The 24,974-nt window shown below is 41.3% G+C and overlaps 1 protein-coding gene and 1 long non-coding RNA gene across 3 annotated transcripts; both read right to left on the reverse strand.

Annotated features, from left to right (window-relative positions):
- Positions 1–1,159: 1,159 nt before the first annotated feature.
- LOC116838987 (uncharacterized) lies at positions 1,160–12,488 on the reverse strand. The gene is made up of 6 exons (XM_032804624.2): positions 12,089–12,488; positions 7,943–8,044; positions 5,705–5,931; positions 4,241–4,304; positions 2,320–2,382; positions 1,160–1,616 (listed from the first exon to the last, which is right to left on the reverse strand). Exons 1-6 carry the CDS (start codon positions 12,194–12,196, stop codon positions 1,422–1,424), a joined length of 759 nt encoding a protein of 252 aa, XP_032660515.2. The 5' UTR covers positions 12,197–12,488; the 3' UTR covers positions 1,160–1,421.
- A 1,116-nt stretch (positions 12,489–13,604) lies between these two features.
- Positions 13,605–20,732, reverse strand: LOC142046208 (uncharacterized). Of its 2 annotated transcripts, none has more exons than XR_012655106.1 (3): positions 20,688–20,732; positions 18,058–18,741; positions 13,605–13,702 (listed from the first exon to the last, which is right to left on the reverse strand). It is a non-coding gene; the product is annotated as an uncharacterized LOC142046208 (long non-coding RNA). The 2 variants fall into 2 exon arrangements; XR_012655105.1 differs by lacking the exon at positions 20,688–20,732 and adding an exon at positions 20,515–20,600.
- Between the last annotated feature and the right edge of the window lie 4,242 nt (positions 20,733–24,974).

Genomic DNA, 24,974 nt, shown 5'->3' on the forward strand with positions numbered 1-24,974 from the left:
GTTGAAGTTGTTTTTGCCACTTTTACTCTCTGCCTCTTGCATGAAATGTCTATGTACATCTGCTCAAATAAACATGTTTATTTTAGTCATTTTTACCATGCCAGGATTATGTGCCTAACGTACAATTCGGCATCAAACTTGAGCTAATGGCCTGTATTGTAGATTTTAACTGAATGTAAGATGCATAACTACATGTGGCATTGTCCCATGTACAGTAAAACCAGAGGTACATTGAGGAGTTCTTTATTCTATAGCAATAATAGATACAAAAATCACTGTAATATGACTATGAAAATGGCTGTTCTATTCTCCCAGAATGTACTTTCTTACCTCAGCCTGTACTGTAGTTACTCTGTATTTGTATATATTGCTAGACTTTAGATTGTATAAACAGTGAGATTTTTATGTATTTTGAATAAATTGTACATATGTCTCATGCTCAGGAATGATTATGTAGAACTCATAAGAAAAATCTAGACTGATGAGTAGTGTGTGCCCTTGTCTTTCTTGACTCTAATACTTGAATGGCTTGCATACTGCTTGTGTAAGGTGGAGTCATTTTTAGCTCTGTTAGCCCAAAGCTGGGAGTCTATTACACTATTTCTGGCCTATGCCTCGAAGTTGCTCTTTCCTCCATTCTTTGTAGGATGTTAGTATACTATCTACTCGTGTGACAACATGTATTTACTTTTTGGTGAATCTAACAAGAGGGGGCTGATGCCAATTCTGTGTCAGGGAACATGTTTGTACATTTAAGACAAACTCACTCACTATTTCCATTAGCTGTGCATTTTGTAAAAACATTTTGATATGCTGAATGTAACTAGAAATCCTGCTCTGAGGCATTAGTAACTTATTAGCACCTGCTTTAAAACAAGTAGCCTTTCCCTAAACTGTTTTGATTCCCCCCCCCCCCCCACACACACCATTGTACACAAGGGGTGATTACAAAGCACTGCCCATCTTAACTATAAAATATATTATAGTTGTTACCTAGGAATTAATTTCAGATACAAAGTGACACCAGGATTATTAAAGAATAATTTAACTCCTTCCAGTGTGCAAAATTCCTAATTCCTCCTCCAGGATGACTATGATTAAGGTGTTCAAACCACTGGGTCTGAAACAGTTAGTTTCCTTACTTTAACAGTAACACAGAAAAAACCTGTATTTACAGTGTCATTTAAAACTCAACTTTCACATACAGGACTCTAAATAGCCATTAACCCCAACTTTTATCTTCATGATTCTGGCTGTATCTTAACTTATTAATACAGCAGATTTGTTCACACTTTCAACACAGACAGGGTATAGAATTTGGAAAACTCAGGTGCCCAACAGGGAGAGATCTGTATGTACAGTGGCAACCCTAAAAGCCTCTTTGACCTAGCCATCAGATTTTTGCAAGGGGGGGGGGTGTCTCATTGCAAAAGACTAAGTCTTTCAATTTTTTCCCTTTCTAAAAAGAGATCTGTTCTTCGCAAGATTCTGTTAAGTCTTCTCTTAAGATGATCATTGACAGAATCTTGGGCATTCTCTAGTGGCTGAGAAACAGCTGTCTTCTCTTTCAAAGTGTGCCACTTCCCTATTTCAACTCTTGTATCACACAGGTGTGCCTAAAAACGAGAATACATACAGATTAGCAAAAATAAAGACTAGCAGATGTAGAGTCTATATTGTTCATATTTGCCCTCTTTGGGTATTTCAGAGCCTTCTCTGGGGCAGCAGATATGACTCATAGTTAAGCACTGGTAACTGAGGTAATTTGACAATTGATTGGAGGGTTTTCTTTGTGAAGTGAGACTTCTCTATCATAACATCATGCAAACTGGTCCAGGATGCTTATGTTAGTAATTGTATGTGCGCTTCAGTGCTTTCAACCTAGCTTCAATCCCTTACTTAATGAGCCAGATGGGGAGTGTAGGTAGAAGGACGGTGAGCCTGCTGCCACTCCAAAGCAATCATCCTGAAAGTTAACATCACACTACATTGTCAAGCTAATACACATCTGGTTTAGGATCAGTGAAAGAGTCACAAGGGAATAGCCTGCCAAGTGATGGGGGGGGGGGGGGGGAGTGTGTGTGTGCAGCAGAATAATAGAAAAGCTCAGACTATAGTTACTATTACTTCACCCATCACACTGGTATCTGAGCACCCAGACTTAGGGTGAGTTCACCGTAAAAAAAATGTATGTGCATAGAATTCACCTTGCAGTATAGGCCACTGACCCATTAGAACAGACTTTTGGCTTCCAATGGTTTAACATGCTATGCCTGTTTACTATTCCACCACACCATTGCACCCTTATGCCTGACTGACCTGAACTTCTGCTAGTTTTGACTGTGCTGCTTTAACTTTGCGCTTCAGATTCTCCACATCTTCCTGGTAGAAAATAAAAATAAAAAAAAAAATGTAGCAGTTTAAGTACACTTTAGGTGGATAACGCCATTGACAGACTATAGCAGCTCGTGGGAATGGTGTGGGGCAGAAATGTACCAGCATTTCTACAGATTAAATACCAAAAGGAGCACCCAGCCATTATTGGAATTTCAAATATCCACCCTGTAGACACATTTCTTGGTATCTTCTGAAAAGCAAATTGTAAGCACTTTGTGTAGTCACAGATCACAAATGATCTGCACCACTAGATGACTCCACTGTAGAGAAGAGTGAAAAGGTTTTTCCATGCAGAAGAAAAATTTCAACCAAATTTGTTACCAGTCCAGAACAATCCATAACTTAGTTGTTCTTGTCACCACTGTTAGCCTCAAAGCTTTCCTCTACAATTCTAGTTTGAGGCTCCCTAGGTGCTGCAGCTTGGTCTGAGCTACCCAAATATGACCAGATTTATTTTTTAACCAGAACATTCTTGAAAACTGTGTAGAAGACTTGCACAGCCTCTACCTGTAGTAAGCAGTTTTACCCTCATCCCTTACAAAAAGCTGTAGTCTTAACTTGCAAGCTTTGAAAGAGAGAGTGGAGAAACAAGTCTTCAATCCTTGTGTCATAAGTAGATAGGTAAGGTAAGGGTTAAGTTTCTTTTACCTGGAAAGGGTAACCAAACACCTGACCAGAGGACCAATCAGAGAACTGGATTGTTTAAAAGTCAGGGGCGGGAATTTGTATACTCGGGGGTCTTTGTTGTTTCCTCGGCTATGAGTAAACACCTTCTCTTCTAACTCCATCTTATCTCAAATATTCTACCAAAAGTCTGTGAGTACAAAGGGAAACAAAGTAATTCGGCTATGAGGAGCTTTGTGTTGTATTTACAGATGTGGATTGCTGGGTCTTTGTTGCTTCCTCGGCTGTGAGGGACAAGCTATCTTGCTAATTCCAATCTTCTTCTCATTCTACTAAAAGGCAGTGAGTACAAAACGGAAACAAAGTAAAATCGGCTATGATATGCTTTGCTTTGTACTTACTGTGTGTGATTGCTGGTCTATTTAAATTGGCTATTTTTTAAATCAGACTGGGTTGTTCATATTTTCTTAAGTAGGAGCCTGTATTAATTTTTATGCAAGTTATTATTCTGTATTTTCTCTCTTTCTATATAAAGCTTTCTTTTTCAAAACTTGTGGAAGTTTCTTTTTCTAGTAAGGCAGAGAAATTGAAACCTCTGTACCAGGTATCTGTCTCCCTCACGGGGAGGCAGGAACGGGGAAAGGCAAAGCCAAGCTCTTGGTATTTTGCATCTCAATTGTCCTGAGGGAATAGAACGCTTATCTCTTGGGAAGCAGAGAAACAGGTTTCTTGGTACTCACAGGCTAGACCAAGAGGCAAGCCTGGGGAGGATGGGGGAAGGGGTTATCTCTCCTGCTTTTAGACTCCAAGGGATTTGGAATCTGGGGGTCCCTCCAGGGAAGGGTTGGGGACACCAGAGAGAGGAAAGGGGGGTCAGGCCCTATCAATCCCTGACCTGGTGGCAGCCTATCAGATCTAAACTGGAGATTAAGCTTAGAGGACTTCATGCTAGTACCTCATATTTGAACTCTAAGGTTCAAATCGAGGAATTATACTATGACACCTTGCCCCTGCTAAGTACAGTCACCCACTTTCTGTGGACCAAGCCTCATCTTTTCTTCATAAACCCACTGCCCCCTCATCATCTTACACCCAAAATTCTTCCATACACCGGACTTGTATCCCAGATTCTGTTTCTTTAAAGTTCTGCACACAGTGATCTAGAAAGACAAGGGACTTACTAGGAGGATGGGCTATAGGCAGTAAGATAACAACTTACTTGTACTTTCTGTACTCTGTGTTTCGCTTCCTGTATCCGTTGTTTATAAGACTCTCTTTCCAGCCTGGAAGACAAACATATTAACATTTCCTAGTATGCTCCCTACTTCTGATTATCAGAACCCCTTTATGGAATTACAGCCTTCTAAATTAATTGGTGTTGACATGCAGGAGGACAAGGATGAAAAGGGAATGATTTAGTTCATTTAAGAATCTGTATTGTACATGAGCTTACGGCTGAAGTGAATGAGTTTTTTTGGGTTGATCCAAAAATATCAGTGGTTTTAAGCCACAACAAAATCAATGCAGCTTAACCAGCAAACTGCTTCTTAGATAAGGTTCAAAGGCCATTTATCGCAGTCAGTATGCTCAACCAGACCCTGCATGCTTGCCCCTCTGTGTGCTTGCCACCACTGTCAACAGGAGTTATGCATAAAGATCATGTTCACTTTTAGATAGCAGGTGTAATTCCAATTAGCACTGGGCATGGAACTCAGATCAGTCCAACCAATGGTTACTTGAGTTACTGGCAAAAGTTTGAGTAAATGCACTGCCATTCAACTCTTGAGCAGAGCCTTGGGAGGACTGCTTGAATATGCACATTAACTGAGCATGCAGTTATGTGAAATTAGGGCTCCAGAACTGGGCAACCTCTTCTGAGACAGGCACGGTGAAATCAATGGGAGTTTATGCAGCAACTTCCTTGCACTACAGTTTAGCCCCTAACGTTTTGTGACAGAAAAAGAAACACTTTTAAAAAAACCAAACAAATATAGCCTTCTGACATTTCCTATCTTCCAATATAAAGCATACACTAACAGCTGCTAAACTCCACCCCCAAACACTGAACAGACACGATGTTAGGACTGTTTAGACTTCACTGGAATGCAGCGTTCAGACATCAATTCAATATGGAGATAGACAAATTATGCAAAAGGAACTATTTCTGCACACAATGCACAGTCAATCTGTGGAACACTCTTAACAGAGGATTTTGTGAAGGCCACGACCAACAGAGTTCAATAAAGAACTAGATAAGTTCATGGAGGATAGGTCCATCAATGGCTATTAGCCAGAATGGGCAGGAATGGTGTCCCTAGCCTCTGTTTGCCAGAAGCTGGGAATGAGCAACTGGGGATGGATCACTTGATCATTACCTGTCCTGTTTGTTCCCTCTGGGACACCTGGCATTGGCCACTGTCAGAAGACTGGACACTGGGCTAGATGGACCTTTGGTCTGACCTACTATGGCCATTCTTAAGGTTCCCAGTCCTCAAATTGGGTGGGGGGCTGTCCCCCACAGGAAAGGGAAGCTGTAGCTTAAGTTTCAGCCTACCATTATACCACAGTTCTGTGCTAGTCATGGTGTGTTTTTACAGCACAAAGTTGCAGTTAAGTGTATAAATTAGAAAAAGATTCTACCCCCCCCTCCAAAAAATTCTCTAAACCTGTTGGTTTCCTCTACCTTATTCCCTGTTTCTGAGGCAGTTGGGCAATGGAATGTTTTAACTTCTTTAGCTCTTTTGTAAGTGCCTGAAGTTCAGCCTTCTCTTGCTGTTGAACATGCTGCAGTTTCACAGGATTCAGCTGCCCAAGCACAGCTTTTGGTGGCAATGCTTCGAGAGCGGCAGGATCCATTTTCTTACCCAGGAAGGCTCTTCCGAGTTGGACTGTTCTATTACAAGATGTTTTCTGAAGTGAAGGCAGAAAGCCAGTGTTTCATGAACAGCAAAAAAAAAAAAACAAAAACCAAAAACCAAAAAAAGAAAAAGTTATTGCACAAGTCAACAGGTTTCATGTTAGAATACAGATATATATTCTTGGTTAAAAGATACTGGTAGAGTAAAACACTCCATGAAAACTCATACTAATAGGTCTAATCCAAGCCATTATGTAGGCTTGTTTCATAACCGCTTAGGTAAACTCAAACAGATGTTTTGTATTACTATACACAACCTTACCTGATTTACAAAGATGCATTAAGAACAAGGAATTAACACTTTTTACACAAAATGCTTTATAGATGTTAATTGGCTAAACCTTATAGGCGAAGGCTGTATATCTCCTTGACTACCTCTGGAGTGGAACATAGCACCAGTTTAACAGCAGCACTCCTTAACTGTATAGAGGAACTTTAGAAAAAGTTACTAAATTTAGAATTTGGTCAGGACACTAAGCTAATATTCCTACTGGTGTAAAGAGAGTCAGGAGATTTTTAATGACCACAAAACGGTCAGGTTTTGTTGTTATGTCTTATCTGAAAAGCAGCATCTCCACCAGCATAAAGGTCACTAGCACCATGCTTTTTCATTGGTTCAATAGCAACCAATTCAGACAAAGAGGGTCACTTCTGAATCAGTAACACTACTTCCTGCATCATCCAGGTATTTCTAGAAGACCTCCCATATCTAAGTTCTGATCCAGCATGATGCTGCATAACTTATGAAATACAAAGATCACAACACACCTACCCAAAAGTTTTTCATATCCTTTAAGCGACCCGCACTCGTAGCCACAACTCCTTTTAGGGTCCCTGAATCATAACCACTCTTTAGAGAACTGTCAGTGCTGTTGCTTGTTTTCTATAGGTTGCTGTTCAGTACCACAAGAAACTCCCACCCCCTGCAGACATAGGAAGATACCCTGGGAATACAAAACATTAAACCACAAGGCTTATCTATAGTAACTCCTCACTTAACATTGTAGTTATGTTCCTGAAATATGCAACTTTAAGTGAAACGATGGTATTTCCCCATAAAGAATTAATGTAAGGGGGGGGGGGAGAAGAGGAAGAGGTTCCAGGGAAATGTTTTTCACCAGACAAAAAGCTGTATTTTACACACACACGTTTTAAACAATTTAATACTGTACACAGAAATGATTGTGAAGCTTGGTATGAGGTGGAGGAGTCAGAAGGTGGAATATTTCCCAAGGAATGCCTTACTGCTAAATGATGAACTAGCACTCGGCTGAGCCCTCAAGAGTTAACACATTTTTGTTAATGTAGCCTCACACTCTCCAAGGCAGCACGAATGGAGGGAGGAGGGACAGCATAGCAGAGAGAGAGAGAGAGGCGCATTGCCTCTTTAAGTACCTCACTAAGTACACTGTCTTAAAAAAATAAATAAATAAATAAAAAATCAGGAAGTAGACACAGCAACTATGGCCAGCAAGCTCTCTTCATCCTGAGCCATGTCCTGTCCCCACCCTGCTCTATGCAGGAGTAGGGGGACACCCTGACATTAGCCCCCCTCTTTCCCCCTCCCCTACACAGCAAGCTTAGATTCCTGGGAGCAGCTCCAGGCAGAGGGCAGGAGCAGCACCTGGCAGTGGGGGGGAGGGACAATTGACATGCCAATTGATAGCCTGCTGGGTGGCTGCAGCACAGGGAATTTAGGGGAGCTGGGAGCTGATGGGGGGCTGCCGGTCCACCCTGGTTCCAAGCCCCCACCAGTTAGCTGCAATGGGCTGTTCTTCCTGCAAACAGTGGACAAAGCAGGTGGCTGCCAAACAATGTTCTAAGAGAGCATTGCGCAACTTTAAACAAGCATGTTCCCTAATTGATCAGCAACATAACAACGAAACAGGGACGACTTTAAATGAGGAGCTGATATAAAAAACTATTACTTGAACTGAAGAAAGGAAACAAAAAAATTGGCAGCATTAATCTTGCATTGTAGTTTATATGTTGTGGGCCAGTTACCATTTGTACAATCTCTTCTTGCACTTTCTCTCGCTGTGCTAATAGCAGCTCCTTTGTCTGAACCATGCTGGTTAGTTCCTTTTGTAGATGTAAATATTTTGCCTGTAAAAGAAGTTTTCATCTTAGTATCACACACACTATGTCTTTTAGTACTACATAGAAGTACAAAGCATTTCCAGTTCATGAAAAATTAATTTTTAAAAAATCTGGAGCATGCAAAAATAGAGCACTCTTTTTCTAGGAACATTTGTGACTCATTAAAAAAACCAAAACCCAAACTACCATGTGAAATTAAAATCAGATAAACTACTGGAGCTGGTTCCTCACTAGTCGGTATTGCACATGACTTTGCTTATTCTGTTATACACATTTATAGTTATTCTTCATCAGCCTCTCACCCTAGTATGTATGACCAATATCCATTTTTATTAAGTCATGTAAATTACAAGCTTTATTTTTGTGTTACTGTACAAACACTATACTATTTGGTTACAGACAAAATGACCCTTTGAATTCTATTCCAGCCTTGCAGCTTTTCAGGGCATTAGTTTCTCAAGTGATTTCAACAGAAAATTAGTTGGCAAGGTATTCCATGTTATTTTAATTATTTAAACCCAAATGTTACAGTGAATAGTCTGTGTGATTGCGTGCAAAAAGCTCACTATTAGCAGAGTTATGACAAGAGCCAGGGTTTTCCAGCAATTAAAATATGATGTATGTTTTGGAAATTTTGGATATGCATTATATTCATACAAAAAAATATTGCTTTGTGTTGCAATATGAAGGGCTACAGCCAGCTGTGCAGGGGAAGTGGGGGACAGATTCTGAGCACTGAGTGCTAGAGCCAGGCCAGCTGTATGCAGTGGGGGTGGGAGACAGACACTGAAGGCTGGAGCCAGACCAGCTGTGTGCTGGGGGAAGGGAGCAGAAGTCAGCTGTGCAGGAGAGGTGGTGGACAGATGCTGGGCACTGAAAACCTAGAGCCAGCTCTATGCTGGGAGGAGGGGGAAAAGTTGGCAGTAAGAAGGCTCAACAGCAGCCAGCCCCCAGCCTCTGCCCTGGGGATGTGTTAGGTGTCTCTAGGCAGAAATCGGAGGGTGGGCACATGACCCTGTATGCCCACCCATGTGTCAGATCTACCCCAGGCTTGGCCCTGTGCCTTGGGGATAAGCCAGGTGTCTCCAAGCAGAAATCTGGAAGGTGGTGGAGTGGTGACCCTGCATTCCCCACCTCCCTCTGATCACTGATTCTAGAAATAAAGAGTCATTTTGGAAAAAATGCAGCAATAGTAGCTATTTCCAGAAAACACGATCCCTAGTTACAACCATACTAAGTCAATAGGTTCATACTCTTAGTATAACCTCAATCCTGCAGACATTGATCAAGCAGTTTATAACCAGTTAGTTGTTTATGCTCTTTCACAAAATTTATTCTCTCACCAGACTGACAGCCCTGGAGACCTCCATTACAGATGGAGCACCAGCAGTGCAAGCTTTCCCAATTACCCTAATTTGCTTCAGTTCTGACACACAGGGATCAGCATGTAGGATAAAAGGGTGCACATTTAATCTTTAGCCTCTTTTCCGAGGCTACTAACAAGGGTGCAAATCATACTCCTAGGAGAATTATGGGCCAAAAACTTAAAAATTCTGTGCACAATATTTTAAAATTCTGCAAATTTTATTCATCAAAGTAACACAATATAATCACACCTGTTTCAAATATTTTGGTCATGTATCTCAAATGCCTGTCAGCAAGTATGTCAACTATGCAGACGACAAAAATGATTCCCTCAGGAGTAGAGACTTAATGAAACTCCTATGACAATGCTGTGACTTTATGGAAATATGCTTATGAATGTATAAATGACATAACTGGAATATGTTTTATGCTACATATGCCATGTAACGTATCTCTGGAAAGGTTATGATCTACTGAATCTATTCATCCTGTTTGTATGCATGTGTCATTGTTGTGTTCGAAGTTATGAAGATCAGCTGTATGCTTGCTTGATTTCTAAGAAGCCTTAGTAAAGCACAGATTCATAGATTCTAGGTCTGGAAGGGACCTCGAGAGGTAATCGAGTCCAGTCCCCTGCCCTTGTGGCAAGACCAAATATTGTCTAGACCATCCCTGATAGACATTTATCTAACCTACTCTTAAATATCTCCAGAGATGGAGATTCCACAACCTCCCTAGGCAATTTATTCCAGTGTTTAACCACCTTGACAGGAACTTTTTCCTAATGTCCAGCCTAAACCGCCCTTGCTGCAGTTTAAGCCCATTGCTTCTTGTTCTATCCTTAGAGGCTAAGGTGAACAAGTTTTCCCCCTCCGCCTTATGACACCCTTTTAGATACCTGAAAACTGCTATCATGTCCCCTCTCAGTCTTCTCTTTTCCAGACTAAACAAACCCAATTCTTTCAGCCTTCCTTCACAGGTCACGTTCTCTAAACCTTTAATCATTCTTGTTGCTCTTCTCTGGACCCTCTCCAATTTCTCCACATCTTTCTTGAAATGCGGTGCCCAGAACTGGACACAATACTCCAGCTGAGGTCTAATCAGCACAGAGAAGAGCGGAAGAATGACTTCTCGTGTCTTGCTCACAACATACCTGTTAATGCATCCCGGAATCACGTTTGCTTTTTTTGCAACAGCATCACACTTCTGATTCATATTTAGCTTGTGGTCCACTATGACCCCTAGATCTCTTTCTGCCATACTCCTTCCTAGACAGTCTCTTCCCATTCTGCATGTTGGAAACTGATTGTTCCTTCCTAAGTGGAGCACTTTGCATTTGTCTTTGTTAAACTTCATCCTGTTTACCTCAGACCATTTCTCCAATTTGTCAAGATCATTTTGAATTATGACCCTATCCTCCAAAGCAGCTGCAATCCCTCTCAGTTTAGTATCATCTGAAAACTTGATAAGTGTACTTTCTATGCCAATATCTAAGTCATTGATGAAGATATTGAACAGAGCCAGTCCCAAAACAGACCCCCTGCGAAACCCCACTTGTTATACCTTTCCAGCAGGATTGGGAACTATTAATAACTACTCTGAGTGTTAAACACAGGAACACTTCTTAATCTGCTCCAATTAAGCCTACAGCTGTTCGGGGACATGGTTCAGACCTGGGTCTGGGTTTGTATCAGGCCAGCGGGTCTGGCTCAAACCAGGCAGGGCACTGAAGTCCCAAGCTGGGAGGGCAGGGAAAGCAAGGGCAGAAGTAGTCTTGGCATATTAGTTGGCAACCCCAAGGGGGTTTCTGTGATCCAACCCATCACAAATCCAATCCCCGTTGGGGGGTGCTGGAGAGGGCTGTGTGGGGCTGCCGGCCCAGACACATACCCTCCTCCCTCCCAGAGCCCAGGTACAGGTTCTGCTCTGTAAACTCTGTCCCACTAGGAGACAGGCTTTTGCCCTGGCCTTCTTCACTCTTTGCCAGAGCCAGGTCTCCCAGGCCCACAAGGATCAAGCTGGTCAGCCAGAGCGTGCAGAGGCTCCATCCCCACCGGGCCAGCCAGTGGCACTGCAGCCCCAATTCTGTGGGAAAAACATGAAATTTTGCACAAATTCTGCATTGCACAGTGGCGCAGAATTCCCCCAGGAATAAAATTAGTACCAGGACACATGGTCTTGTGAGCTACCTGTCCACTGGCTAGAGACCAAACTTACTTCATACAAATTACAAACTGCTATTAGATGATAACAACTTGGACTGGTTTTGAACCATGGGAAGGCCCCATATTCTAATTCAATCCTCTAATCTGACTCTCACTACTGCTTTATTTTTAAAATTGGATTCACCTCTCCCTACAAAAAAACAACAACAACAAAACAAACAACGCAGGGGCAGCAGATGGCACTTGAGCTACCCTAAGGGGAAGATTCCCGGTGACTGGGCAGGGGAGCACACCAAGAGTGGAATGCATATGTGCAATCACTCAAAGAGCACAACTGTGTGGCAGCAAAGTGATACCACAGGTTCAGAATCTGGTTTCTGATTAAAAAACGTGTACTGTTACAAAGTGACCAATAGTTCCATGTGCCCTCTACCTAGTTTATGTAGAAAAAAATGACAACTAAACAGATCCTTGTGATCCTTACATTCTAAGATGGAGACCAAAATACAGACAATCTTACCTTCAATTTCTGTGCTTTTTCTTGGTTTTTCATGTGTCGAAGAAATTCCATATCTTCTTTAGTGCATTGGTAGCCTTTTATTCTGTTAATCATCATTGATATATTCATCTCACTCAACCCTAGTCACATACAAAACAAACAGTTCTCAAAGAACCAGAAGTTGACATGGAGGCTCACTACTGCCAAATATCTGCATATGCCTCAAATCTCAGGTCAGATGCGGTGCCACTGTCTTGAATGGAAGTTAGTAACGTCAACTTCAGTAGGAATAAGATTTAGCTCTTAAACGGCTCTGACAATTAGTAGGTGAGCAAAAAGTCACTTATTAGCATGGTAAAAACAGGAAGGGAGCTGTCTGCTTTGTATTCCATAATACACTATTTCAAAGCAAAGCAAAGCCTTCCTTCCCAATCACTTATCAGGTGCAACAGAGAATGGCACCCGGGAGGAAAAAAAAAAAAAAAAGCAATGGGGATTTTAAGTGAAGATATTCTGCTAATCTATCTTTAGAATCACAATCAAAAGTGTGTTGCCTGTCTCAGACACCTCTTTTAGAAACTGCAAAGAACAATCATTAAAGAACTTTAGGCCAATAAGCCACAAGGCCAGAAATATTTTCAGTCTGTCATAACTTTTTGAGGGTGAGAGAAAGCAGAACTTCAAGTTTAACAGTTAGCTGTATTCTTATCCTTCATTCCATTTATCACACAAGTAGAAAGACTGCAAACAGGAAAATGCTTCTAATAAAAATCTATTAAAAACTGTGGATGTGTCTCCTTGGGAAGTGTTTGAAGACCTGTAAGTCATTTTAAACAAGGCTGGACAGCAATAAAATATATTGTGAAGAAACTGGCAAGAAGGGGTGAGGAAAGAAGAGAAGACAGAATTCCTGTTATCTATTCTCCAACTTCTATTATATAAAGTGTTACAAGGATGTGGAAATACATGGGTTTGCATATATCCCCATTAGATTTGGTGGGACACTGCACAGTTGGCATCTCTTCTGTGGGAGCGTGGTTCATTATATAAAAAAAGCTTAAATCAGAAAATGAGGACTGCATGTTAGCATTTTTCCTCACAGAGATTCAGATACAAGGCCTCTGAATGGCAAAGGAGAATGAAGGTAATTTACTTAGTCCAGCGCTTGGTCAACTGATTTGATTTAGCTTAGTTTTGTTTTGAGTTTGTTCTGGTTCTAGCTGGTTTGTATTAATATTTGTTCTAACAAGGTATGCTGATAACAGTAACAAGAAAGGCAATTTTAGTGCTCTCATTCACCCAGAGTTGCATATGTAACCTGCGTTTTAAAAGTCTAAAGTTAGCTTGTAGCTATGAAAATAAGCACTATTAAAGATTAAATGAAAGTTATCGCACTACTAAAGTTGAGGTCTTCACACACATCCTAAATTTGCACGAGAATTGTGATAAATTTAGGAACACACGCATTAGCAAACAATGGACAAGCATGTCTAAACAGAAAGAACTATACATACAATAAAATCAGTACTCGCCTTGAACTGGTATCTGACTTAGTCTTCTCCTGTTCGTTGTAGTAGTGAAACACTTTGATACTGGAGAACCTTGCAGAGGTTCAACTATTTCTTGTAATTCTTGCTGTAAAGGGCACACCCAGAGATGTTTACCATTAGTAAATCATAAACAAAATCTTCATAGAATACAGAAAGAATATAAGCTTCTTTGCATGGCTGTTGAACAGATTGATAGAATTGAGGAACAGGTTCTTAATATACAGGGATCCAACATAAAGGTGTTTTATCACACTGAGTGCTCCATTCTGTCTATCTAAGGCCTGATCTATACTAAGAAATTAGGCTGGTGTATCCCTAAGCTATGAAGTTAAACCAACCTTGCCCCGGAAGAGAAGCACTAGGTCGATGGGAGAATTCACCTGTCAACCTAACTACTGCCTGTCTGGGAGGTGGACAGGAGTACCTATGCCAATTGGAGAACCCCTCCCACTGATGTAGGTATTACCTTCATTGAAGTGCTACAGCAGGGCAGCTGCAGCAGTTTACGAGTAGACAAGCCCTTAGATTAGTCAAAATGGGCTGTGGAAAGCACATAATGGCTATAAATGCCTAAGTACAGGGGTGGGCAGATTTTTAGCCCAAGGGTCACATCTGGGAATAGAAATTATATGGTGGGCCATGAATGCTCAAAAAATTGAGGTTGGGGTGTGGGCTTGGGGTGGGACCAGAAATGAGTTCAGGGTGCAGGGGGGGGCTCCGGGCTGTGGAGCGGAGTGTGGGGGGAGGGCTAAGGGTGCAGATGAGGTAGTTTGGCGTGTAGAAGGGTGCTCCGGGCTGGGACTGAGGGGTTCAGAGAGCAGGAGGTGGATCAGGGCTGGGGCAAGGGTGTGGGGAGAGGCTCAGGGGTGCAGACTCCAGGCGGTGTGTACCTTAAGCAGCTCCCAGAAGCAGAGGCATGTCCCTTCTCCAGCTCCTAAGTGGCAGCGCAACCAGGTGGCTCTACACGCTGCCCCGTCCACAGGCACCACCCTTCCAGCTCCCCTTGGCTGCGGTTCCCAACTAAAGGGAGCTGCAGGTGGGGGGGTTGGGGTGGGAGCAGTGTGCAGAGCGGAAGCCCCTACACATAGGAGCCGAAGGGGAGGCCACGCTGCTGCTTCTGGGAGCCTTGTGGCACAGCCCCGACCCTATTTTCTGGCTGGAGCACTGAAGGGGGAGCCAAGCCACTGCTTCCAGGAGCTGCATGGAGTGGCCCTGACCCTATTCCTCTTCTGGGGTGCTGGAGCGGGACCATGCTGCTGCTTCCAGGAGCCACATGGAGCAGCCCCCGACCTTGCTTCTCTTCTGGAGTGCCAGAGCAGGGCAAACCCCAGACCCTGCTCCCCAGTGGGAGCTCAAGGACTGAATTAAAATGGCTGGCAGGCCGGATGCAGCCCGCGAGCCATAGTTTGCCCACCTCTGCCTTAGTAGTATGTTTATTCCTGAGAAACATCACTTTTTCCTAGTGAATTATTCTCTGTAGGAGGTTTACCATTCTTAATTTTTGTTTTTAAAAGAAGGCAGAGCTCCTATCTAAAGACAATCTGGGAAGTTGCCATGAGCTTTGCAAACAGTTTTAGATCATTTGTAAAAATAACATGCACTTTCTAAACAACAACTATAGGCCCCATCCTGCAACTGGATTCATGAAGGCAGATACTTACACCCTACTGATTTCAATGGGGCACCGTGCAGATGTAAGGATTTGCCCACAAAAAACCCTATTTAAGTAAGTAATTATACCTCCGCATGGGCACACAGATCTGCTCCGCAAGCTGAATGCAGGATCAGAATCTAAACATGCAACAAATTCCTGAAGAACTGTGGTGTGGACTTCAAACAATTTAACGTACCGTTTATACTCTTTCATTATCCTATTTGTTTATAAGCCGATCCCCCCCTCCCCCAGATGGTTAGGTAAAAATAGCAAAAACTGTATGACCCTTTCATAAACCGACCCTATATTTCAGGGGTTGGTAAACTTTGGCTCCCAGCCCGCCAGGGTAAGCCGCCGGTGGGTCGGGATGCTTTGTTTACTTGGAGCCTCTGCAGGCATGGAGCCCCTTAGCTCCCATTGGCTGGGAACAGGGAGCTGCGTCCACAGGGAGCTGAGGGGCTCCATGCCTGCAGACACTCCAGGTAAACAAAATGACAACGTATTAGATATTCAATTCAATGATTCCACAGAGTTTAAAATCATCAAATTTTGGTGTAGACCAGTTTATAAGCCGACCCCCACTCTTTGATGCATCACTTTTTTACCAACAATATTTGGCTTATGAATGAGTATCTGCGGTATTTTATTTTAAATAAAATAAGTCTCTTCCTATTCCTAGCTATAAGACTATGAGAGAGAGAGAAATCCTAACAGTCACTTTACAGTTACTAGCCTGTTAAGCCGCATAGTTTGCACTAAAAGGATAAATCTAGTAATTTAAGAATGTAATACTTGGTTACAATAGACTATGAGACGTTTACAACTCTATTTCAATCCTACAAACCTTCAGAACTTTAAATTCAAATATGCCGCTTTCCTACTGAAACCAATTTGCTTTTGGATTAACTTTCTGATAAGCACACTTTAATACTATGAATTGAAAGTTAAACTTGGTCAAGATCCAGGTCTTGCTTTTATAAAAAGAATACTATCAACCTGACTGCTTTCAAAAACTAACACACACAATCTAGTTCCTAACATTAGGATATATGCTGAGATTTGTTTTAAAATCTTATTTTGATTTTTACTTTTTTAAAAGGTTTTTTTCAGCTTCCATATTTAAGTATATTTTCAACAAGGGTATAAAAATGACTACAAACGAAAAGTGAAACTATACAACGTGCTGTCAGATGTACAAACACTGTTGCCAGCTTTTCATTAATTACTTTTAAGTGTGTCATTTATTACTCTAGTAGTACAATATTTTTGGACACAGTTTTCAAGTTGCCATTGTCCCTTTAAATTTGTGAGACAGCACAGCAAAATTTTAATATTCAAATACCACTATGTCTTTTCCTCAGCCCCTCTTCAAGTCTGGAGTGATTTTAGTGTTCAGAATCTTGAGCTTGGTAAACACAGTGTATCTTATCTGAGATCATGTAATCCCACCTTTAAAATGGTATACAGCACTGATCATTCAGTCGAGGAGTTTGACAGAATATAAACTGCTCTAGAAATACTGGAGGTTAGAGCTGGGGTAAGGAAGATACTCAAAATAAGGTTATTTTCAAAGTATAGGTGCTAAAGATTTTAGTGATATTCAACAATACTGAGTATTAATAGTAAAACGTTTCGCAAATCCAGAAGATGTGTACTGCATAGTGGTTCCACCTCTCAGCAGAGAAGCACTTCCACCAGGGATTGGATGGTACAAGTACTAAAACAAAACCACCACCCACTACCAAGAGACTGAAATCATCAGACTGGACCAATTTAAATCACAGTGGTTCAAATAATGAAATTTTAATTTAGTTTTTGCATTTGTACTTTTTGGTTGTTTTCTTGAAGAAAAAGTTCATTCTCATTGTATGGTAACCATTAAAAGATATTGATTTGCAACTAAATATAGCTCTCTAAATTTGTCACTTACTGCTAACCAGGAAGATAAAATGTATGTAAATGTAAAGTATTTAAACAATTATAGCACAACATTCATTTATTCAGATTAAATTTACAATTTTTAACATTAAAAAATGGTGAATAATGCATTTCCTTTGTAGATTCTTTTTTTTTTTTTACTAGTGGTTTCTGTCAAACTGCTTGTAGACTAGAAATTGGAATTCAATTAAAATTCAGTTAAATGCAAGTAAACAGCATTTTAAAATTGTTTTATTAGTTAAATAAAAAACTACCTTATATGTGTTAAACTTACTTGCTTATACGTTTTCATTTAAAACTGATTTACTAAACAAAGTTAATCAATTGATAGATTGTTTCTAGTCACTATGAACCAGATTTTCAAAAGGTATTTTATGTGAGATTTTCAAAAGTTCTTAAGCAGGTTGCTTAACAAATCAGTGGGAGTTAGACAACTAATGCACTTAGAAGCTTCAGAAAATCCCACTAGATGCCTATTTAGATAATCTGGCCCCATGTGCTTCAAGATTTTAGAATTAGTAGATCTCATCTTCTCCCACCAGGTTTTTATTTATAGACAAAGGAAAACAACTGACCGTTGGCACTGACAGAGTTCATTTGCAAAGACTAAGATTACTGGCAGGGTTTCAGTGTTACATTGTCAAATTTCATAGGTCACCGGAAAGCGAACTCTTTAACAGTGTTTTCAACAGACATGCTCACATGTCTGCAGAACTACTGGATTCCTCCCCCTCCCCCAAGTTGCATGTTTATGACAGAGTTAAAACTGCAGGTAAATAATTTTATAAGCCCATTAATTGCACAAGACACAATAACAGCTCTAAACTAATTAAAAGAAGACATCCTACCTCATCCTCAACTAGTGGTGGTGCCACCTCCTTGCCATTTTTTGTATTGCCAGAGATGATGTGGTTGTGATCAGGCTGCTGCATACATTGGCAAATGGAATCTTTTTTCCTAGTGTAAACCCATGCATTTGAGGCACAAGTCTTTACAGAAGTCTCCTCCCTCAAAAGTTTCTCCAGCACATCAGCATCAATCTGTAACTTAAGTGTTTCACATTCTGAATGACTAGGTCCAACTACACCTGTTGAATGTCTCGCATTCAGTGCTATATCCTCCTTTAAAGCTTTTAGTAACAATTTCCCTTGTTGATTTGTGCATAATGGGGTACGAGGAAGTTCTCTCCCTGTGCGAATAATATTGTCTTTAAAAGTCGTTATACTCCATTCTCCTAATTTGGGAAATTTTTTTTGAAGAGTAATCTTCTTCTCCCACAAAATCATATGACTGAGATGGCAACAGTTGTAGGATCCCTGGAGCAGGAGTTCTTGGAGTTTGCAGACCAAGACACCAAATGTTCTGAGGAGCTGGACAAAGGCTTTCACATTTCACTTCATTATTTTTATTGTATTTGCCATTCTCTCTCTCAGTCATTTTAAGATTACTAATTTCACTGAGAATATTTTCAACTTCATCTTTATTCAGGGCAGTTTTAAAGAAACTTCCATCTAATTTTCTTGTCTCCATGTCTTCTCCCAGTCGTCAAAAGCGTCACACATAGTCAAAGGAAAACATGAAGAAAAAAAAATTAACTTTCTTTAACTCCCATAACACGAAAGATTAACAAAATACTGAAAAGTCTTTATAATATCCCAAGAAAGAAAAGGAAAAGTATAATTATTTTCAGATAATTTGAGACAAAGCTCCATCTGAAGTACTGTTCTACTCAGTAAAGATACTGTAAAAATGCCACCTACTTATTCAACAGATCTGCTCTACTTGTGTATTCAGAATCAAATCTATTTACTTAACTGACTGAAGTGTATTGCGTTGTTAGCCCTGGAAAGCCAGTATAATTGTGGAAAAGCTGGACTATCTTCTGGTTCACTGATTAACAGATTTGTGGCTTTGATCACGGATACTTTAAACTTAAAATTGCCAAAATTCTGACTGAAGTACATTTTGGCTCTGAAATAATCAGGAAGAACCCATCTCGGTTTTTAAATCCCCAATATAAATTTGCAGGACTTGTAATTAGAAATATCAAGGTGTTGCTTATAAAATGAGCATTTTATCTTGAGTCACTGAGAGTCATTAAACATGGAACCTCATGATGCCATTTTTACAGTCAATTTTCAAAGCAGAATTGCACTTGGAAGATCCTGAGAAAATCTCAGCTGCAGACTTCCTGGACTGTAGCATCCTAAAGAATTACAATAGGCAACTGCCATGACTAATGCAACATTTTACTTCAGACATGTCAAAGGCTGTAATCACCACTGAGGACTCTGCAGGACAAGTTTGAATTCCGAGCTCTAGAGCACATCTTTCAGGGTTAAAAATATTAAAACCAAACATTTTGTGTCCTTCCCTCCACCCCCACGGTTCTGTAAAATTTCTGCCTCCTCCAAACTCAAAGAGAAGTTAAAAAAAAAAAAAAAAATCAAACCCACATATCTTTGGGCTTAAACTGTGAATGAGAGTTTCAGGCCACAGGGAAAAGATGTAGAGAAAGTTGGGAGGCAGAGAAATAGGAGACTACAAGGAGTGTGGCTTCCAGTGTAAGTTTCTTACAGTACAGATAGCCCTGATGCTGCCATCACTGTAGCTGCTCCAGCACTGATCCTGAAACAACAGACAAGGGGGGCAACCCAGGGTTTGCACCAGCTGAGTTTGAAATAGGAGTAAATTGTATATTAGTTTGGTGCAAACTCCAGCTCATTCCTGGTCTTCTTTATAGGAAAGAAATTGTACTGGTTTAACAAAATTAATTTTAAATCAGTCCTGTTAAACCACTGCAAGCCCACAGCAAAGATGAACCTCAACCAGTTTAGCACTGGCTTAGGTCCACTTTGAACTGATTTAGCTAAACCTGGGGCTTGTCTACACACAGAGCTGTACCGATTTAGTTAAAGGTGAAATTAAAAGAGGCAGTGCAGCCTGGTGGTTTGAACACAGGACTGGGGCTCAGGAGACTTGGGGTCTGCTTCTGGCTCTGCTGGGCCTTGCCCCTGCCTCTCCCTAGTGACCTCTACCTTGCAATGGTACCTAGCGCGGGTATAAGGAGCAATGTGGACAGCAAGTCCCCAAGGGGGCTCGCTACACACTCGAGCGGCGCCGCCCCTCCCTTGCTTGCTGCAGCGGGGTGTCCCTCCCAGCCCCCCCCGCCGCCGCCAGCGCCTTCCAGGCACCTCCTACCTCGGGTTCTGTAACCGGGGGGACGTGCTCACTGCCAGGCCAGAGGTCCCACAGGGGCCGCCCCGCCTGCACCAGCGCCGTTCCTGCAGCCCACCCGCGAGCACCCGCTGAGCCGACAGAACCAGTTCCACCCCAGCGCGCGTCTACATGGAAGCGCCCAATGCGAATTCAGATAACTCGGGGAAACGGCTGCGCACGAGACCCGGGCACCTTCGCGGCGGCCCAGCTACAGCGCCGGACCCACAGCCCAGAGGGGGGAGGAGCGTCCCCGCCTTACCCGCAGCAGACAGCGCGAGCCTTGTATCTGCGCCGCAGCGCCCGCCGGTTTTTCCAACCGCCGATCCTCGGGTTCTCATTGGGCAGAATGACCAGCGCCTGGCGAGTGGCCTACTGCTCTCAGCCCCTTGACTGGCTACCACTCCAGCCAATCAGAGGAGAGCAGCCATCCGACCCCCACCGGGTTTGCTTGTTTGCGGAAGCGCGCGGCGCGTTCTCAACGGTGAGTGCTGCTGGCTGGGGCCTGGCGCCCCGCTCAGAAAGAGCGAGGAGGGGAAAGCTACTGGGGCTCTTGTGCAAACAGGGCTCCTTGTAACCCCCCCTCCCGGTACCTGGGTCACACAAACCATCTTCTAGTCGTTGCAGCCCAGTTCCTTGAGTAGGGGGATGAGAGAATTCCCTGCCCTTTATTTTCAGTGACAGTCACTGTAACTGGAGAATCATTAACACTCACATACTGATAAACTGTAAGGGATGAAATGGAGTCAATTCGGATCTAATTCACAACAGTGTAAATCTGAAACAAGTGAACTGAATTACATCAATGTAAATACAGCCAAAACAAGCCCAGGTTAATAAGCTATAGTGTAATACAATCTCTTCATTCCAATAAAAGATACACAATGCTAACAAAATGCACAAACTATTTCAGTTCCACCTCCTACACGTGTCATACTTTATCAGCTCTGACGGATCAGTCCCGCTCCATTTTCAAATCATAACAACCTCTGAAAAACAGTAGTGACACCCTTTCTAGCACTGTCTAATCAGAGGGCATCTAAGTGTATGACTACACTGCAATAAAACATTTCATTTTTTGTGTCATGTACTTATCCTTAAGATTAATAAAAAATTAGCTGAGTCAAAAAATCACTGCAGGATTTGCTCTGCAGGATCATTAGCAGATTTTTAGAGCTGAAATCTTTCCAAACACTCCTTAAAGCATTCAGATACTAAAGTGAGGAGTACAATATAAATGACAAGATGAGCAAACAAAAAGAAAGCACACGTGACTTTCCTCAAATGGTGCAGGAGGATGGCAAAGGATCCAGATGATGTGGAAAATGTAGGAAATATAAATCTAGTTTTATTGACACATCATGTGACAAGTACTCAGACTTTCCATTTGTACTTCCCCATGAAAGAGGGCACCTGCAGGAGCACAGCGCCTTCTAGGGCCAATTTGAGGTATTGTTTCATTACTACATTCACCACCTATTTCCTATAAGTCATTACCAGAAGTGAAGACTACAAGTAGGTCTGCCATGATAGTCTTATGTTCCCAGCCTGCCCTATTCTCCTGTTCCTCTGAGAGAGACTAGCTAGAACTGCTAGGAGCCAGCCTAATCTGCCACTGAAAGAAGACGGGAGATACAACTCATCTCTCCATGGCCTCAGGCCCTAAACACTCATGTGTGCAGAATGGGCTTCTTGATCAACCACAGATGACTACTTCAAGACCACTTTCTTCCCCTCAGTGACAGTGTCCCTTTTCACGCTGAGATTCTTAACATGCAAACTTGGAACAAACCTAAGCAAAACTGGCTTAGGGGAGTTCCCCTCATAAGCCTCAAAATGCCTGTACACCCAGTTACTCCTCTGAATAGCCCTCCCTACAAACAAAAACATAAAAACCATAACTGGGTGAAAAATTGCCATTTTATTAAACACAATATTTCAACAATCAAACCTCTCAATAAAAATCTATAACAATCAAATTTTCAGCATCGGTTAGACTTTTATGGCTTTCAGACTGAAAACACTTAAAAGCTATGTGAAAAATCAGAGGCTTGCATTGAAACCATCTGTCAAACTGAACTATCCAAAGACACTTGTTCTATTGAAGACTCCTACATCTACGAAGAAACTGCTTTGTTAACTCTACTATTATAATCAGTGCATCAAGTGTTTGGGATTAGATTAAAAGTTCATGGCAGTTTTCAAGTAACAGCAATGTGAATCCCTGGTACTATCCTTGCGCTAGTGACTGTGCATTGTGAAAGCATCATAGGGAGAATGGCATGTCAACAAGAAACAGAGTCAAGAAGGAAAGGAACTATCAATATCTAACATTATAATTACCCAGATTGTTATGATGACTAACATTTGTAGAATATTTTTCATACTCAACACCCTTTACAGACTGAACCACTTTACTCACTAAAGGCAGCCACCTCTGAGGCAAAATGAGACAGTTATTTCCCAACACACAGTAACATTACACAACATCTTAGGACAATGAGTGAAGACAACTACTATATCCAACTGAATTTGAATTTGGCCAGGACAGTGCAGGACACTGCAGTCATCTAGTCTTGGAAAATGTGCCATGAGATTTTTAATGACTGTGGAGGTCAAGAATTGGTCCCAACAGCACTGTGTCTCTAACACTATGCCAAGGCAGGGATTTAATATTGACTCAAAAGGAAACATGCCACTGATGCCCAAATTGCAAGTAATGGAACTTGTCTGAAAATCCTGTTTAAAAATAGAGTGGTTCAAACAGTTCCTGCTAGGCTGGCAACATGGTGGTTTTACTTTGATTTTTCAGAGGCAAGAAATGTGTTTTACACTGCAGTGTGTCATTACAATTTATGGCATTATATGTATTATTAATAATAATCTCCATGCTACAGAGCTATTTGTATAAAATAGCTACAGTGTATAATTAGTTATTTCAGTTAGTACAGATCATAGACCTATCACAATCATCCAAGAGTCCATTCTTCTTTTATTTTTGGCCCCGATGATTTAAGCAAATGTGTCTGTTTGCAACAGAGAAAAACTAACCAAGACAGACAGATGTTGGACATATCTGCATTAGGAATGAAACTAAAAAGCCTGAAAGGGACTTGGCAAATACTATAACCCAAGTGCTATTGAAATGTCCTGTAATTCATGCTTCAGTTAATATATATTTCCTATTAATGAAATTCAATCCTGATGGGAGCTGGCAACAACATATAAGTAGTGCATGAGTTTTTGACATTAAAATATAAATCCCTTGTACGCTGCACTCTAATTTAGAAGCTAGATTTCAATTCAAAATAAGATTTTTATAATAGTAGGATTTTTTTTTTCTGGATGTAGTGTTAAAGGTCAACTACGTCGCTTTAAAAGGTAAATACGTCAGAAGCCAAATTAGTAATGGACTTCAAAATTACAAGAACATTCATTAAAACATATACACAGATACATAAACAAAATACAGAAAAATCCTATTTACTTCAACCACATTAGCCCAAAATTCCCTGTTATAGGAACCTAGATTATGTCACTTAATATAAATCATTTACCAGCAACTGCCTCAATTACTCATCCCTCCAATTATTTTATTATCCCCATAACGTTCAGATGAAACGAGATTTCATTTACAATAATGTTTTCCGTTATGTACCTGTTCTGTAAACAGTTGATGACAAGGAAACCAGAAGCCCTGCACTGCTTTAAGCAGCTATGATGTCATCAACTCTGACAAGGCAAATTTAGAAGCTTGCATTCAGCTTTTGGCAGGTGTCCCTCCTTTTTCTGTGTGTAATAAAAATATATACATCCACATGCTTCCAAGTGCTGGCTATAGTTTAACATTACAAGATCGGGTTTTAAGCAGTCCTGGCAATGGCTGTGCAGCACTTTCCTTTGCAAGCAAGAATTATGGCTGGAATTCTTTTGGAGCATTATGCCATTTATTGGGTGGTGCCAGCATCTTTAAGGAAACAATTCAAAACGTGATCAGTTCTCCCAGTAAACAAGCTGACTACAGGCCTCCATGAATGTAAGGTGACATTGTGCAGAAAAGGATATAATATCTGTACAGACAATCGTAATACCCCATGGGCGGTGGACAAGGAAGCCAGATCCATATATAGGAAGGGTGGTCCTTGGGAGGTAAATTGAGAAAGGCACAAAGAACTGCAAATGCATCCTGGGCTGTTGTTCAGATTATCCGGAGCCCTAGCAATAATAAGTATTACTCAGACCTACCCAAACTGCTCAAATGCACTACAAACAATCCCAAGAATGGAGAAATTATGGATGAGGAAGGTATTTTGGAGAAAGAAAAGGTCTGTGTGGGGGGACTGGATAGGCAGAATAGGTATGGGAGTTGCAATAATAAATTCAGGTGATATAGAAAATCTGCAAAGGAAATTAGGTTATGCCACAAATATAGGAGACAATCTATGGGAGGTGCGCCAAAGGCAGGTACAATTCCTAAAAACCAGCACAGTCCTCACGGAACATTTAAAAATTGCTCTCCTTAATCTAATCTGCAATCCTAATTGGGGAA

The sequence above is a fragment of the Chelonoidis abingdonii genome, chromosome 1 (genome assembly GCF_003597395.2).
Source record: "Chelonoidis abingdonii isolate Lonesome George chromosome 1, CheloAbing_2.0, whole genome shotgun sequence".
Classification (NCBI taxonomy): Eukaryota; Metazoa; Chordata; order Testudines; family Testudinidae; genus Chelonoidis; species Chelonoidis abingdonii.